Source organism: Pholis gunnellus (assembly GCF_910591455.1).
Source record: "Pholis gunnellus genome assembly, chromosome: 21".
NCBI lineage: Eukaryota > Metazoa > Chordata > Actinopteri > Perciformes > Pholidae > Pholis > Pholis gunnellus.
Genome location: NC_136548.1, coordinates 14,585,630 through 14,603,745, shown reverse-complemented (window position 1 = coordinate 14,603,745; position 18,116 = coordinate 14,585,630). Strand labels below are relative to the sequence as shown.

The window sequence follows — 18,116 nt, the reverse complement described above, 5'->3', positions numbered from 1 at the left end:
TCTCCTCATGACCTCCTTTACAGTAAAAGGTAATGATCATCATCGCCTCGCAGATGAACGCAAGAGATTGGTTTGTCGTGCGGGAAAAAAGTCATTTTAAAATGCTCATTTAAGAATGAGAAAAATGTGGGTATTTTGGGGTGGGAAAAAAAAAGAAAAAGACGAGCCTCAAATGTGTTGTTGTCTGCTGCATTGAAGAGAGATTACAGTAAGAGAGAGAGAGAGAGAGAGGGAGAGGGGAACGTGTATGATGCCTTTTGTTCTGCAGGTTTGTGTGTTGTGCTGCCACATGGGAAAATGCTGCTGCTGAATAGATCCAGCTTGGCCCCGCTCTCTGCCAGAGTGTCCGCACAAAGAGCCTTCTCAGCTGCCCCTCTCTCCACACAGCGGCACCACCACAACCTCCGCCGCGGCTCACACATACCGTTAGCTTATTCTCGGCCCAAGCGTTGACGTCGTGTGTGTGTGTGTGTGTGTGTGCAGTCCTGCGGGAGTCACACGAACCTACCTTCTGTTTATCTTCCATCACTTGCAGCGCTGATCTTTTGTTAATACCACGCCGGGCTTAGCTCAAACAAAGTGATGGTATTTGGACGGGAGCGAGGCTGCTGGAGGAAGCTTTAGGTGCCAGACTGATGATAGGAGAGGATGTTTGCTTGGTGCCAAAGAGTTGACAGAGGATGATTAATTGAAGTCCTGAATAGACTATTTTTAGTGATTTGAAAAATGCTAAAATTAATTGAATATATAGAAGGTGCAGTCGAATCATTTTTCAAATCTTTTCCCATGTTAAAAAATATCAAAATATCAAACGATTGATCATCAGGCTAAACCGCTGGCTTGTTTACAGCGTGTATCATTAACTGCTTTTGTTTCTTGCCCCATCAGACGTTGTTGTTGCCATGTTGGCATTTTCCCAGATGCCATGTTATCATGACTGATGGAAATGATGGGCAAAACTAGAAAAATAACACCCGAGTTGTAATAAACTGGGATTAACTTTGAAGTATAGTGAATGTGTGGATGTCTTTTGTTCACCAATCCCACGTCTGCCTCCTCAGCTGTCAAGTCACTGATAAAAGTGGGATTGTCTCTTTGTTTCGGTGCAGTACCGAGTCTAAGAGGAAGCACAAGCGCAGACATTCCCCTGAAGTTGTTTCATTTTGTTCTGAAGAATGCCACGATCAGCATTCTGCAAACCCTATCCTTTGACCAGCAGCACTGTTATATAACTCACTCTCTCCTGGAAAGGTCTGCATAGCCACAGCAACAACAACAACAACAACAAAAAGAAAGAAATCTTTGCATATCACATTCAGAGATGAGACCGCACCGATCAATGTTGCACTGTGAAGCAGAGCGAATCTGTTTGTACGATCATTTGATGAATGATGTTGTCAGCGGCTGTTCCCAGCAGTGAGTGCGGCGCAGAGAGCCAACCGAGGCTGTGTGTGTGTCCCGTCGATGTGTCCTGAGCTAACACGCAGCCCCGGTGTCTGTGCCGTTTGGCTGCTGCTCCCTGGCTTTATGTTTGTGTCCCTTCCTGAGAATTTAGAAGCGGACCCTGGCAAAATACCTTCCTGCCGTCTCCGGTGCCAGCGCGAGACAGCACGCCGCCCACAAAAGGGGAGAGCTCTGTGTGTGCTTGTGCATATGTGTGTGTGTGTGTGTGTGTGTGCGCGCGAGTGTTGTGTTTGGCAGAGTGTCTGGTTGCCAGGGTGTTCTCAGGCTGTTTCCGAGCCCGCTCTGCCAGCGCTGCGTGCATGCTCGAGTGTGTGCATGTGTGTGCAGCATGTGTGTGCTCTTTTGAGTGTGCGTGTGTGTGTGTGTGCGGCCAGCTCTGCGGTGGGTCATGACTCAAAGGAAGGATTCAGAACAGGCGGTTCTGAACTCAACAGAAGGCTCAAGAGACAAATAAAACTCAGCACAGCGCTTCTTCCCCTGTCGTTCTCTCTTACAATCCCCCCCCATCATCTTGTTTTTTTTCCTCCTGCCTTTTATCTCTGCCTCTCGTTCTCCTACTGTTCAGTTTATCCCTGTGTGTAACTGCGTGCGTGCCCATGTATTCCTCACTGCCAAATAAAGGGATGGTTTTAGCGATGATAACGCAGGATGAATAAACCTGTTTGATCACACGCTCTCCCTTTTTTTTTTACCTCCATCCCAGAGTAACTGTGGGGAGGTGTTGCGTATCCGCCGGGTGCTGATGAACTCACCGGAGATCGTGTCCATCGGGCTGGTGTGGGACTCGGACCACTCTGACCTGGCGGAGGACGTCATACACAGCCTGGGGACCTGCCTGCGTCTGGGAGATGTAAGGGGATCACACACACATTACACACGCACATTACTGCTGTCATTACAACACATTAACATATGTTATGTACGCCTATGTGAGCCAAGCGCGCACGCCCACATGAATACAGACGCAAGACTCTACTTTTTGTAGAGCACGTGCCAATGAGATATTTATGGTGGTGATTGCACCGTCAGTGCCTCGGGGAGCTCATGAGACTTCCCATGGATGTGCCAGATTTATAGCTTCTCTGGTGGCAGGATTGTGGGGCGGTCGTGTGGTCCACCACTTTGGTCGAGATTGAAATGTTTCAACACATATTGGATGGATTGCCATTAAATTTGTTCATGTTTCCAGAGGATGAATCCTCCTGACTTCGGTGATCCTCTGACTTTTAAGTTTGCGCCACCATCAGGCCAAATGAAAATGGTTTATGCCAAAATACCTGCCAAACTACTACCATAGACTGTATAGAATAGGTGGACGTAGTCATTACTTCGCCCATTGGTTGGTGGACTACGAATGTGAAGCCTCGAGTTCGTCATTTTGGCCGTCACCATCTTGGTTTTTTGGAACCAGACGTGACACGAGAGGATGAAACAACAGAATGCTAAACAAGACATTTTTAAGTGCCCAAAATGTTAATAGAGTAACATATATATATATATATATATATATATATATATATATATATATGTGTATAATAATATAGTACAATATAATCGTAGCGGCATGCCAATCTCTAGGTAGCCACACACTAAAGCATGCTCCGCTTTATTGTCTATTTTACTAAATTATGAAATGAACATCATGTTGTGTTGAAGAAGACTTGAAACTAACGATTGAGATAATAAACTCATGTTTACAATATTTACGGAGGTGTTAAATAATAAATAATAATATAGAATAATAAACACCGGATGGATTGCCATGAAATTTGGTACAAACATTCGTGGTTGAATCCTACTGACTTTGACGATCCTCTGACTTTTAATACAGCATCCCCATCAGGCCAGCTAAATTTTCAATCAAATAAGGATTATAATTTATGACAAAATTGGCAAGATTCTAGCCTGATAATCAGACTGAATTCCCATTTAGTTTCATTCATTATTTTCATGGAACATGAGTCCCAATGACGTCACATTCAATTGGTTCTTGAAATTTCAAGAAATCCTTTAACTTCTTGATCCCTTAATTTATAGGTTTATAGGCTCATGGCGTCTCTGATGTCACATTAGCATAACTTTAGCAGTTGCTATTAGAGACTGAAATCTATGTGATTCTAACAAAGATTCTACAATTACTTTGAGAACTACAGTCATTTCTTCCAAATCTTTTGCTGTAATCTTTTCTGTCCAAAACTTCTAGAACGTTAATAAAGACTCATCTGTTCTCATGATTCATCCGTGCCCCTCGACTCGGCTCCTTTGTTTCGCCGCGATGTCAAAGACCAATAAAAAACTGAAATATTAAATAAACGATACCAGAAAGACACGTCTGAATGCAATGCTGTGCAACACTCAAATACACTCTCGACATGTGCTTTAGAGCCCAGTAAACTCAACCAATACCATTCCAGCTCACTCTGAAAAACAACAAATTATAACACATTTCACCACCTGACTTCCATTATTCTCATGTAGCCGCTGCTTTCACACCTCACACGTGTCCGACCCCAGATACTCCGTGTCGCTACTGAGTAATGTTGATGCTTTCCAAGACAACTGTAACATCTCCAGCCACATTCTGAAGCGATATCTATGAATAATGGATAAGTGAATATGTGTTACAGTGAGTCAAGTCCTTTCCTCTATCTTCTGTCTCCGCCTGCTGCCGTTTCCCTCCTTTTCATCCCGCTCCTGTGAGATGAAGCTAGTTGTCAGATACGAATCTGAGGCACAATCTATCGCATTCTCTGCTTTTGTTTAGTCGTTCAAATCAGACAAAGTGAATCCATCTGCCTCCTGTATCTCTCCTCCTCTTCCACTGCTTTCACTTTCTCTCTTTGTCTGTCCTCTGCATCTGCTTTCTCTCCCGTTTGCTTCCCCGTTACTCTTTTATGTTCTTTCTCTCCTTAGATTAGATCATTTTAGTGCTGAAACGATTAGTCTATTGCAATTAATAGATGACATCATGTCTTTTATCAAGCAGAAATGCTGGAAACTTGCTGGTTCAAACTGATCAGATATGAGGATTTGCTCTTTTTTTTGGTATCGTAAATTGAATATCTTTTTTTGGATTGTTGGTCTGACAAAAAAAGACATCCATTTTATTTACTGCTATTTTGTAGACAAAAGACTAATTGATTAAAAGCAGTTATCAACTAGAGAAGAACTTGCACGTCTCACACAACAGATTCACTCTCACTTTAATCAACGCAGCTGTCTGCACCGGCTCCGTGCAGCTAAACTGCAGTTCACTGTGTATTAGCCCGGTTAGCTGTTAGCTCTGTCAGCCAAACACACTGTATTACTCCCACCGGCTGCTAACGTCTCAGTAGCTCTCCTCCTACCGACACAAGAAGACAGCCTCGGTTGTAGTCAGTGCTGAGTGATAGTTAAATACATACATACAGAAACAGGGGTTCAAACGAGGGCTGTCATGGTATCAGATTGCCAAAATAATTCATGAAAATGATATTATCGCAAATTCTATGAAAAAATGAAAGAAAAACAACAACAATGCTATCTCTCAAATTCATCTAAATTAGTTTATTGTGCATTTTGTCCCTTTTTTGGGGAAAGTATTTCCACTCAAAATACGCATGTAGGAAGGTGGAGAGAGAGTCTGTAACAATAACAATAAAGCGCGAGTGTATCGTTAACATGATATCAATATCTCATTTTTAAATGTCAAGGTTATCGTAAATACGGGTATATCGTGACACCAAACTAGTCCAAACTGAAGCAGTTGTTCATCACTAATTTGAGTCAGTGACGGTATGGTATAAAACAGCAAATTATAGATGTTCTTCAAAAAGTGTGAGTCAGTGTAACCGAGAGGTCCTTGAGCATACAGTCGCAGAAAAATATTAGGCTGACGGGTCCAGCAGTGCGCGGGATTAGCCGTGGACCGCCATTACTTTCTTAAACCAACACCCTCAGTACTTTAGATTGTATTGATCTGTGTATGTAACACGTGCACATTGTATTACTGTGAGATTTGTGCATCCCATCGGCACGAAAAGCTGCAGTATATGTGCATCACTGTGCAGTATGTGCTGCATACAGTGAGAGAGTACAGTGTGTGAAGGATTACTGCATGCAGCATACTGTATAGGTGACCAAAAATGTGCTTGTATTCACATTAACTCCCCCTATCTCTACCTCCCTCCCCTACCTCTCTTCCCTGCAACCCTCCCTCCCTTCCTGTCTCCTCTCCCTCCCCTCTCTCCCTCTCTCTCCCCCCCTCTCTCTCTCTCTGTAGTTGTTCTACCGTGTGACAGAGGAGAGGGCTCGCCAGGCGGAGCTCTACTTGGTGGGCATGGTGTGCTACTACGGCAAGCACTACTCCACCTTCTTCTTCCAGACCAAGATACGCAAGTGGATGTACTTCGACGACGCCCACGTCAAAGAGGTGAGACACAGTGTGGAGTCTGCATGCTGCAACGCGGGGAGGGTGTGCGGTGCTGCACAGTATCCGCTGCATCTCCCAGTTGTGCCCTGTGAGAGCAGCAGTGACAAGAACTACGCTGTGCATGTGAGTTCATGTGATGTCATGGTCAGCGGGGGCGGCTTGAGATCGATTGTGCGCTGGAGGTTTAATCCTCGTCTTTGTTTAATCGTAGCGCGTCTTATGTTGTGATACTTCATGATTCAAACAGGAGCTATCCTCCATAAGGCTGGGAAAGGATATACATTTTGCGGTGACTGAGCCGACGGAGGCCGGGTTTGTTTGTGCCGAAACTGTGATTTATAGTAATACAATATGTCCTTGACACTTTTATCAGGCACTGTGCACACTGTCGGTCATATTAGGCCATTGAGCGAATGGAAGAATGTGATAATATGATATCAAGAAGCACCTACAGCAGCACAATGTGTGTTTGACCTTCTAGTTATCGTGGGATATGTTGTATCTCAATATGGATAGATTTACTTTCTCTTTGTGTGTGTGTGTGTTTGTGTGTGTGTGTGGGGGGGGTTATATGTATGTTCATGCGTGTCTTTGTGTGTGTGTGTGTGTGTGTGTGTTGCCCTGCTGCCCCTCCAGATCGGCCCTAAGTGGAAGGACGTGGTGTCTCGCTGTATCAAAGGCCACTATCAGCCCCTGCTGCTGCTCTACGCTGACCCCCGTGGGACGCCGGTGATACTGCAGGAGAGCGCCAACCCCTGTACCAGCTCCAACCCGCAGCTGGAGCTCCAGCACTGCAGCAGCAAGGCTGGTTACGACAGCGAAGACTCCGGTACAGCAAAGATGCCACACTCTGCTACGGATCAGATTACTGAGTGTTTAGGGGGGGCAGGCATTGTTTCAGCTTTAAAGCTCTGACCTTCAACCCTATAATCCAACTTCAGCCTCTGTATACTGCAGAGCCTGAACTTATTTTCCTGCCTTTGACTGTAACCATATGGGGATGGAGGATTAACTGAAAGGTCATCTCCCTTTCTCTTGTTCAGGTCGGGAGCCGTCCATATCCAGCGATACTCGTACCGACTCTTCGACAGAGAGCTCGAGTCACCGCGCCTCCCGCAGCCGATCCCTCCACCAGTCCACGGGCAGCCACCTCTCCAGCGAATCCCAGACCACGGTGGTCTGTAATCACGACATCGGCACACCGCCGCACGGTGCTGACGCCGGAGGTAATACTGCATTTTTATGTCCCGGCGCAAAGTTACCGATACAAGTTACCTAAAGCTCACACAGTAAAGCTGCACCTTTGGTAAAAACACCCTGACAGCTTCGAAAAACTGCAAATACACAAGTGACTGCAGTGTTTTCAGAGAAAGTACTAAACTGCGGAACTTGTTCGAGGAACAAGTAAGAGCAAACAATGGTAATGAAGTGAGTTGTTTGTGCTTCATCCCTGCAGACTCTTTAGGTTATCCGCCTTGTTACTGGTTATTCGCATGTTTACTTGCACTGCTGCCTACATAATTGGCCCCTGTGGGATAAATGAAAATGTTATTGGGTTTACTTTTTCTGTCTTTCTCTCCCACGTTCAGAGTCAGCAGTGGAGGGTCCTCCCCGCCCTCCCTCTCCTCCTCTGCAGGAGACGGCCGTCTTTCTCCTCTCCTCCCGCCGGCCACTCACCTCCTCCTCCTCCTCCTCTCGTCCCCTGTCCTCCTCCTCTTCGTCAGGAGTCGGGGGCTGTGAGGGCGGGGCTGGGGGACCCCACTGGGAGGATGAAAGCACCAGCAGTGAGAGCAAGTCCAGGTACTGCGCCACTGAGACACAAACACATCAACTTTAGGCACCCTGCCTTTTGAATTCCCATTCAAACCGTGTAAAGTTGCATTTCATATATATTTTTTTAGGATTTTATTTTCTGACTATTTACATGCGCAAAGATCCGTACACCTTGCAGTTAATAAGTGATAAGTCCTCTACCTTATGCAAAAGTCCTGCTCTCAAAATCTTACTTAAGTTAGTGTACTATAAATAAAATGTACTTTAAAGTATCAAAAGATTAGTTCCAGAGCATCACATGAGCAGAACCACACTGCAGTTTTGTTGATGGAATAAATGGTTTAAAGCTCCATGTGACTGAACTGTGATTACTTTAATTTGTAGGTCATGTATTTCTTACTTCTGACTACCTTCTAAAATGAGTGTCCTACTTTCTTTTAAGAAGATTTTACTGAGAGATGCATGTGCACCTTTTGAGTATTTTTCACCAGTCAAGCAACTTATATTTGGCTAGGACATAACATCATTCTTTCCTCTCCTGAGGCCGTGTAACATCTCGTGTAACATCTTCCTCCGTTGCTTTGTAGTTCTTCTGGAGGACGCTACAGGCCGACCTGGAGGCCCAGAAGAGAGGCCCTGAACATCGACAGCATCTTCACCCGACCGAAAGGCTCCTCTCTGGGCTACAACACCCTGCCTGGTCCCTCCCTCCCTCCGGAGACCCAGGACTTCTTTCCCTTGGCGGGACCCGCTCCGCCCTCACAGCCGGGGCTGCAAGAGGCGGAAGGGAGGGAGGCTGGGGAGTTGGAGGCGGGGTTTGGGCTGGTCGGACAGCCCAGGTCTCTGGGCAGCGGGCGGACAATGGGTCCCCCTCCCCCTCCACCTCTGAGAGGGGTGGAGCACCAGCCACGTCTGATTCAGAGGATGGAAAGTGGCTACGAGAGCAGCGAGAGGAACAGCAGCAGCCCCGACAGGTAGGAGACTCACCAATAACAATTACTGTCCCTTCCTCTCCGTCTCCGTCATTCATTGTCTTTCCCTCTCAGGGTTTCTCTGTCACATTCAATTTCACTTCATCAGCTTGAAATACGAATGTGAAAATTAACAACAACAACATGTCCAACAATTCATAGCAACGAATCAATCAATGGACAGATTTGTCAAGAGACATATGATCTGCACTCTCAACATTTCTTCCTCTTTTGTCTCTTTTTTTCTTGCTCTCTTTCCCTCCACAGGGAGGTGGGGCAACAGAAACGGGTGCTGATGTCAGGACCCTCATGGCGTTCGGTGCCCAAGTCAAAGAGCAGCGGTGCCATACTGCAGGAGCTGCCCTCGCCCAGCTGGGGCGGCGGCGGCACCAACACAGGTGTGTATTACTGCATGTGTTTTCATTAAATCTACTGCAACTTGGATTTGACCCGATTGATCGTTTCCATCTTATTTTTTTGGTGTTTGCTCAGGTGGCCCAGGGCGCAGTGAGCTGGACGAACTGCAGGAGGAGGTGGCGAGGAGAGCCCGCCAGCAGGAGCAGCAGAAGCGGAGGGAGGCAGAGCGGGAGGCTGCCATGGGATTCAACCCCAAACCCAGCAAATTCATGGACCTGGACCAGCTCCAACACCAGGGTATGGAAACGGAAAGAGGGACGAAGAGAGAGACAGAAAGAGACCATTGGGAGGGAGAGAGGGTGGAGCAGAAAGAAGAGATGGGAGGTTAGAAGTTATTTAAGGAGAGCGAAAAAGAACGGTTCACCCGACTTACAGAAAACATCTTCTCTCACTTACCTCTAGTGGTATCTAACGATGCAGATAATTCCTAAAGTTTTATAATATTCGTCTTTGAGATTTCTGTCTCTTTTTCCACACAATTGATGGGAATAGAATTACATTTTTGATTCTTACAGCAGTTCATATGGACAATTTCTTTTCTGGAAATTAGTTCCGATGCAAACTGTCTGCATGCCGCAATACCAGAATCAGCAAGTGAAAATATGTTTTTGTATATTTGTGTGAACTGGCCCTTAAACAGCTGCATTAAAAGCTGCACAGGGAAACTCTTTATGTTTAAAGAAGAAGAACCACCGACTTATTGGTCAGTTTCAATCTCAATTTTCACTCACAAACAGTAAAAACAGGGCAAATTGATGGCACTTTCAGTTGAAGGGTTGTGAGGCTGTTTTAGGATCCGGAATAATAAAGTGTATTTTTATGTTAAAATCTGGCCCGGTGCAGATTCAAGGTCACATTATCACCTGTTGTCTAGTTTAGCAGTCACAGTGACTTATACGTTCTGTCTGACCTCCTCTTTGTCCTCATTCCCATCTGTTCGTCTGTCTCTCCATCTGTCTCCCTCCGGCGGAATGTTTTATTTGTCTATTAGTTTAGTGTGTGTGACTCTTAGTTGTACTGTGTATATATATATATATATTTTTTTTTTGTGTGTGTAATCCATGAGTCTTTTATGTCAGAATAAGTGTGTGTGTGTGTGTGTGTGTGTGTGTGTGTGTGTGTTTGACATTTCCAGCTAGCAAAGTTCAGGGAGCAAATCGTGGTCAGATCAGGTTTTACCGACATGACTCCTGTGGGACGTTTACTGACCAACAATAGGAGTTGGAAACTTTTCAGGGTAATTTCCATTCAGAGTCACAAACCCAGTCCAAGTTCAGAGCTCTAGGGAGTTAACAATGCACGTGAGTTTCTTAGTTTGCATATTCTGAGTGTGTGTGTGTGTGTGTGTGTGTGTGTGTGTGTGTACACCGTGTATGTTCGTGTCTCCCTGTGTTCATGTAGTCATGTGTGTATCGGTGTGTCTTTACGTATGTGTGTGTGAGTGTGTGTGTAGGGTTGTGTTTTTCAGAGCTTTAGATGTGAGACTTAAGTCAAACTTAAAGGGATACATGTCAAAGTCAATTTACTAACTAGAATAATGAGACTGTAATGTCTTCTGTGGCTCTGGAGGAGCTTCTTACATAATTACTCAATTTACATCAGATGAGTAATCTCATTTTGGGCTTTGGGACTCCTCATTTACATTACAAACTGGGGCCACGGAGTACTGAAATATTTAGTCACATACCAGGAATGGAGGGTCTAACGAAAAACATGTAGTGGTGCATTATGGGAAATCCATTGTTTTTGGAGCTTGACTCATACTAGAGACTAGAAGCTGGTAGTTGCATCAATTTCTTCTTCAGCCACGCTAGCAGCTCTGTTGGTGCACCAATTTGGTCTCGACTGAAATATCTCAACACCTATTGGTTGGATTGCTTGGATATTTTGTTCAGACATTTGTGGTTTGAAGAGGATGAATCCTCCCTGACTCTGTTGATCTCCTGACTTTTCCTGTAGCGCCTCAACAATAGAATTTGTCCAAACTAATGAGTTTCCCATCAACCTCAGCAGTACTTTGTGTTTTTGCCATGTGCTAACATGCTAACACGCTAAACAAAAATGCTGAACGATATACCTGGTAATTATTTTTAGCATGCTGACATTAGCATTTAGCTCGAAGCGCCGCTGGGCCTAAGTACAGATAGTCAGAGAGACGCCAGCATGGCTGTAGACTCTTAGTCTCGTTTAATCTGTCTCTGGCAAGTCCCCCAACTTTGTGGATTTGCAGTCCTAAATACACAATCAGGACTTGAGACTTGATTGCTGTGAGCTGACTTATTTCAGACAAAACATTAAGATACAAAAACACTTCAACAGCAACATTTTCATGGGTAGCATGACACTTTTGCAATTTGCAGACTTGTGCCTTGACGTTGACATGACCTAAATGACACGAGACCTTTACTAAGACTTACTCTGACGGACTTGCCACGTGGCTCTGGTGTGGTCCACATTCCTGTATGCGTGTGTTTTCATGCATATTTGGTTCTTGCATCCACACATTATATGTTTCTGTGCCTGTGTTACTATTTTAAGAAAATACGTGTTCGTGTGTGAGAGAGCCTCGTCTGAACTGCAGGTGTGCAGGTTTTCCCCTCCAGCTCAGCACTTACTAAATCTATATCAGGGATTATCATGTTGTGTCCTGTCTGTCCTACTGTGTGTGCTTCAGTGTGTTCAGCCTCACGTACCTGACACACACTCACACACACACACACCCCTGTGAGTACACTCAACCTTGATGAAGTGAAAGGACGACTTGCGAATGAACAGATGGCATCACTATCAGTGCCATTACGTAACAGAATTTGGTTTCCCACATCCGTATCGATGGTTTCAGCCGGACTCTAAACAATCTGCCTCAGTGTTTTCGAGGATGTTACAGCCAATGGCAACAACAGAGCTGCCGTCAACCGTCCTTTATTCTGTCTCTATCAATCAAAAGTCTGTAAACTCAAGCCAGGATGGATGATGGCTGCTCTTTTGTTGTCCTCTTCTGCATCTTTTCTTACAACAAACTAACACCATTCAGGGTGCGTTCAAAAGTCTACGCACCATAGAAAGCTTTGTACTTCTGTAGACACCCTGTCTGGTGTCTGTGGCTTCATGAACGTAGCCTTTACGTTGCTCCTCGTGTATCTAATCTTGACTTTTTGACTAACTACAGTCCAAGTTTACAGATTGATGCATTTACTGTAGAGTTGCAAAGTGGCAAGAGATGCTGGGTTTGGGAATATTTTTCCACCCTGTAAAGTCTAAGTTTCCTTATAATGTTATCCTCAATGTTGGTCAACACATTTGGTTAAATTAAGTGTAACAGTACAGTCGCACAAGTAGAGAAGAGTCACAAACTCAGAGAACAGACTGAGTGCTGTTTGTTATACTGGACAGAAATATTGAATATGCCAACATTAGCTGACATTAGCCATCATAAGCAGGTCTTACCAGACCAGGCTTTGGGTGTAAAATACCTGCGTGTATTAAATTGAGCATTATTATGTTATATTTCTTATGGATGTAACTTTTAATTTGTAAGAGTATAAATATCTAAAAAGTGACATGATCTAGTTTTAAAGTGGATCATTAGTGTATCAATATCATGGTATTTTGTATGTATTGTTTAACCAATCCAAAGAAGTTCTCCAACTGTAAAATAAAGAGGACGCCCGACGATAAATCCTCCCACTCTGCAACTCTAAACATGTATAAAATAGACGCGCATTGACTTACAGTAGAGGAGCGTATTGCATGCCGGCCCCCTCATAACCACTCCTTCTGCTCTGCTTCTATTTTCTCTGTCTCCTTCTGTCTCAGCTGTTCTTTCATCCTCATACTTTGTCTCTGTCTTTATCTTTTTACTCTCTCTCTCCTTCTGGTATTCTTCTTGTTGTTTTCTCTCCTTTCGCGTTCCCTCACTCTTTCTTTCTCTCTGCCACCCTGTCGTTATATCTTCCTGTCTTTTTCTCTTTTTTATCTCCCACTCTGTTGTTAACATCCTCAGCTGTGCTCAGACCCCTGCATGAGGCTAACGCTCATAGCGGATTGGTTGTAGCTGCGTGCATGAGGAGCACTGGGGGCCCAATCAAACGCAGGCAGGAACAGGAAATGGAACGGGAGACAGGAAGCACCCACCCACAGGGGCCTCGCAGGTACCACCACTGTCCCCCCTTATGTGTCCGCAGCGGTGCCTGTCTCAAAACCACCTCAGACCCCCTTCCTCCCTACCTCCCTCCCTCACTTGGTGTGTGTCCTCGGCTCAAGCTGTCCTTAAACCCAGCCCAGGACTCCTCTGTGTGTGTCCTCTGGGTATTGGCTGTCTAAAAACACCTCAACACCCTCATGTTTGTGTCTTCAGCTCTGGCTGCAACAAAATCCCAGAACCCCTTTTTTTTTTTTGTAAATCCAAGCACTGCACTCTCCCATCCTGCTGTGTGTGTGTGTGTGTGTGTACGTGTGTCTGAATGTGTGTGCGTTCTCAAGCACACACACTTGACTATATATAGTAACTTCTTATCCCCTTTGTGTTTGTGTGTTTGTTGCAGTGCAGTAAAAACCTGCTTTGCTCGGCTCTGTGTAGCCATCGAGAGTAAAAAGAGGGAGACAGAGTCGCTCTCTGCTTTTCCGTGCTTCACTGCTTCCCTGCGCTGCTGTTGTGCTGCTCTTTGTAGCCGTGTGCTGCCAAGGCTTCCCTCTGCTCTTTGTGTCCCTCTGCACACTGCAAAGCTGCAGTCCGTCTCTGTGTTTCTGTCCCGTGTGCTGCCGTGCGATTGTGGTCACAGATCCTGTGCTGTGGTTTGTTGTTTTGTTTTTTTTTTTTTTTTTTTTTGCTCTTTGTTGCTGTGTTTGTGTGTTACAGTAAGTCAGTCCGCTACCCACCTGATGTGTTAGTTTGGCTGTGTGAGGAGGGGAATGAGAGCTTCAGCAGTGAAGTTCTCATGATAAGGGTTATATTTAATATTTAAATAGAGTGAGGCAGAGTATCTAGAAGCTGATATAAAGAATAAATCATATTTAATATAGTTCAATAATAATAGTTATTTGCAGGCAAGTATCGGGCCCAAGCATCCCATGGATTTAATTATTTATGTATTTATACCTTTGGGTTTTGGACTGTTGGTCACACAATACAAGCTATTTAAAGATGTCAGCTGTGGACATTGTAACGGTTTTATTGACCAAATTATTATAAATGAATTAAACAAAATACTCGAAAAATAAAATGCATTGATCATAGAAAATAATAATAATAATAAAATTTTAAAAAGGAGATTAAATAGAATAAAAATGTGATTAATAAAAGTACTAATGCAATAAAACACAGAGAGACACAGAATAAAAACTATTTAAAAGCTATCCTCACAGAGGATCTCGGGTTAAACTCATATGACGATAGCAAGTTAGAAATATAGACAGAAGTTATGGTGATAAGGTAAGGTAAGACAATGATTGATTTACTTCATTAGTCATGTTAATGTTGGGTTAAGTCTTTGTTTCATTAGAACTCAATTAAAACTGCAGCGAAATTTGTAAAAAAATAATGAATTGTAAATCCAACAGCAGGATGGAGGGAAGAAGGAGGAGGTGAAGCTCAGCGCTCAGCTTCTTTTATTACCTTCCTCCTCTCCTCTATTGATCAACACAAGCCTCAGATTTATAGCTTGCTGCTGCAAAGGCTGCTGGGTAATTACGAAGGCTGAAAAGAGACGGGAGAGTTTAGTGTGGGGGATGGGGTCTGACACTCACGTAGACACAGACAGGTTAGTGCACACACTCTTTAAAAATAGACCCACACATTTACAGACTTGTTGTTCACACATACCAACACACATTAGTTTACCACACACACACACACACACACACACACACACACACACACACACACACTGCTACACTGATAGAGTACAGAATCTCTGCAGAGAGGATCCACTAATGGTCAACATATATCATGTCCTCCACATATCAATGTATGTAAATCAATAACGTAATATAGTGGCCCGCCGAGACTGAATTACTCCAGACTGTAGAGGCCACATTTATGCTCAGTGTTGATCTACTGCATCAGCGCAGCAGCGGCTAGATTGCTGTTTTGATAATGAGATTAAATTCTCCAAGTCTTTGGTTGTTTGGGGATGTGTATGTGTTCGGATCAGAGGGTGAAGTTTGGTGAATCTGCAGCGAGCTGTCAGTCTCCAGAAGCTGAGCTTGTGCCTCACTCATGAACAGCATGGCTGTGAGATCCCACACACAAAGCTGCATCATGTGTTTGTAGCTGTTCGCTCTGTATGAAAGTGAGCTTGTGTGTGTGTGTGCGTCTGTTTTCTGCTTGTTTATCCTGATGTGCTGTTGTGACCTTCCCTCTATGCAGTAACTCACCTGACGTCAGAGCAGCTCTGTTTTTTGTTTTTTTGGGGTGGGGGGGGGGGGGGGGGGGGGTTTATTCCGTGCTGCTGGCTGACTGACACCCTCCTTCCCTTGTGTCCTCCAGTGAACAGCCTGGCCCGGTCCAAGTACTGCTGACGCCCAATCAGGAGGAGGAAGAGGACCAGGCAACGCCCAACCAGGACGCTGCGCTGGGCCCGGACCCGCCCCCTCCACCCTATCGGCCCGCTCCCCCTCGACCCCCGCTCACCCTCAGCATCCCTCACCCTTGCGCCCCTTCCAGCCAAGGGGGGGGGGGGAGAGGGTGCGTGCGCGGGGAGGAGAGGGGAGGAAGGCGAGGATGGGAGGGAGGGGACGGGAGTGAGGCTGTGCGAGTTGCTGCAGGCAGGGGGGGTGAGTGTCAGACCCCTGGGGAAGCACTTAGCCATCTCTCTGCCCTCGCTTCCTCTGCGTCTCTGGGATACACACACCACACACACCGCACACTCCACACACCTTGAACCCACACGCACACACCCTCCCCCTCGGCCCTCTCCTCCTCCCCCATCTTCCCCCCTGGAAGCTTCTGGGCAAAGGAAACCTCTCACGCCTCTCTGGCAGCCCCCCCAGCCCCATTCCACCGCCGGTGCCGCTCAGCATTGGCCGAGGCACGAAGCTGCCGGCGACAGCGGCACGCGCCATTGGTCCTCCTGGAGTCTGGACCGCCCCGACGCCGTGGTGACGCCGTATGACACGCCCCCCGACCGATGTGTCCCCATCAGGCCGCAGACGACCAGTCAGCACTACAGCTACAGTTGCCAGGCTTCTCCAGGGCACTACATCTCCCAGCATGCCCCAGGGCAACACGGGGATCCCTGCTGTGACTGCGAAGAGGCTGAGCTGTCTGAGCTTGACTCCCTTTACCAGGCCAGTCTGCAGGCTGGAAAGACAGGTACACACACACACACACACTTACACGCACGCACACACACACACAGTCAGGTACAAAACCAACATAACTAAGAGCTACCACAGTACAACTTCTAAAATATATTACAATGACATATATTATTACATTATAGTTTCATTTGAATATGAATCACTAAAAATACATTTATAGTAGAGCTGAAACGATTAGTCTATTAATTAATTAATTAATTAGTCAATTGTCAGAACATTGATCAACAAATTACATTATCAATTAATTGTAACAGCAATTTATCAGCGTTACCTTTCATTATTAACATCGTTAATAGAGAATATCTGAATGAATAGAAATTGAAAACAAGCTAAAATCCCTCACTTTGTCTCAGTTCTATACTACTCTGCATGCTGATTGTGAGAATGTTTGTGAGTGTGCATCGTGTTCACACTGTAAATGTGACGGAGTTATACATAGGAAATGGATGAGCTGCTCACGGCTGCCAAAAAAAACCCTTCAAAATAGTAAGAGCATTAAAGTCAATGTCAAAATGTCATTTCAAGTTTAATTGGTGTATTGCATTGTCTCACTACCTGATAGTATAAATAGTATAAAACTGATGTATGTTGATTTCTTATATACCAACTGCAAAAGACAGTAAACTGTAAATATAAGTATAGTATAGTGTAGATAAGTAGTATTTTCTGTACACAGTTAGTACATAGAATGGCAGCATGTTTCTGCAGGTTGTTGCAATGGATTCTGGGAAATTTCAATGTTGTTTTTCTTGCTAAACAGCGAGTCCTTTAAGAGGCCTTTTGGTGTGCTGACACGTTACTTTATGAAATCACAGAACTTTATATTCAATTGTAGCCAAAATTACAACGTTTCCAAATAGCAATTACACTAAAATATTTAAAAATTCTTTTAGAGACTTTTTAATTTGCTGAGATGTTGCAACCATAAAAAACACCCTCAGTTTAGTCGATAAATGTGATGTATTGGTTCAGTAAAGGGCTGCTACAGAATTCATGTTGAATAAATAAATAATGTTTTAATGTAAGGGTGTAGATTTATGAACATAGGGACCATTAGGGTTTTTTGAAAGCTTCCACTAAAATGGCAGACAACATGTTTTAGAGACCACCCTTGTATGTTCGTGTTTTGACCTCCAGCCCTGCTTTGTGTGTGTTTTCAGGCTGCAGCCCGTCAGAGAGGCTCATATCAAGGGTGGGAGGCCAGGCTCGCTCCAAGACCCCCAACGCAGACATGGAGAGGAGTGTGTACGGGACGGACTGCCCCCCCACCTACCTCAACAAGGTAACGTCCACGTCTCTTCAACAGAAGCCCCTCACGGGTCATCTGATCCATTTCCCAGCGTCTGACAAACGTTTTCTCCCTCTGCAGCCAATGATGTTGCAGGATCTGCGTTTCGGGGTGGAGCCTGACGATGGGGAAAACCTGAGACGAATCGGACGCAGTCTGAGCGGCACAGTGGTGACCTCGCGCCGCAGCCGCCTGACTGCAACGCGCAGCTTTGTGAGTGTGACTTCCTGTGCTCTGCCGCCTCTCTGTGGCCGTGCCGTTAAACTACACCCGCCCCGACCTCCCGTGGCCGTTGAACTTTACACATAGCTTTTCCCCGGGCTCCTCTCCCCCGCTGTCTGTCTCATTTCTCCCTTTTGTGCTGCTTTTTCGACTTCCAATCTGTCCCCCTCTCTCTCTCTGCTTCTCCTCCTGCTCTTTCTCTCTCAAAGGTGAAGCAGGCTGATGTCAGTGCCTCTCCTTGCTTACTTCC

The 18,116-nt window shown here is 45.2% G+C and overlaps 1 protein-coding gene across 1 annotated transcript in view; it reads left to right on the top strand.

Moving 5' to 3' along the window:
* Positions 1-18,116, top strand: part of usp54b (ubiquitin specific peptidase 54b) — a gene marked incomplete at both ends in the record, with an annotated part of 36,301 nt that overhangs the window by 15,904 nt on the left and 2,281 nt on the right. Inside the window, 14 exons of the mRNA XM_079182932.1 lie at positions 2,168-2,314; positions 5,726-5,875; positions 6,512-6,704; positions 6,919-7,101; positions 7,200-7,279; positions 7,575-7,675; positions 8,236-8,622; positions 8,887-9,017; positions 9,112-9,360; positions 13,040-13,187; positions 15,524-15,810; positions 15,980-16,348; positions 17,517-17,638; positions 17,726-17,857. Of these exons, the coding sequence (XP_079039058.1) occupies positions 2,168-2,314; positions 5,726-5,875; positions 6,512-6,704; positions 6,919-7,101; positions 7,200-7,279; positions 7,575-7,675; positions 8,236-8,622; positions 8,887-9,017; positions 9,112-9,360; positions 13,040-13,187; positions 15,524-15,810; positions 15,980-16,348; positions 17,517-17,638; positions 17,726-17,857 (2,679 nt within the window). The remainder of the gene's footprint in view (positions 1-2,167; positions 2,315-5,725; positions 5,876-6,511; positions 6,705-6,918; positions 7,102-7,199; positions 7,280-7,574; positions 7,676-8,235; positions 8,623-8,886; positions 9,018-9,111; positions 9,361-13,039; positions 13,188-15,523; positions 15,811-15,979; positions 16,349-17,516; positions 17,639-17,725; positions 17,858-18,116) is intronic.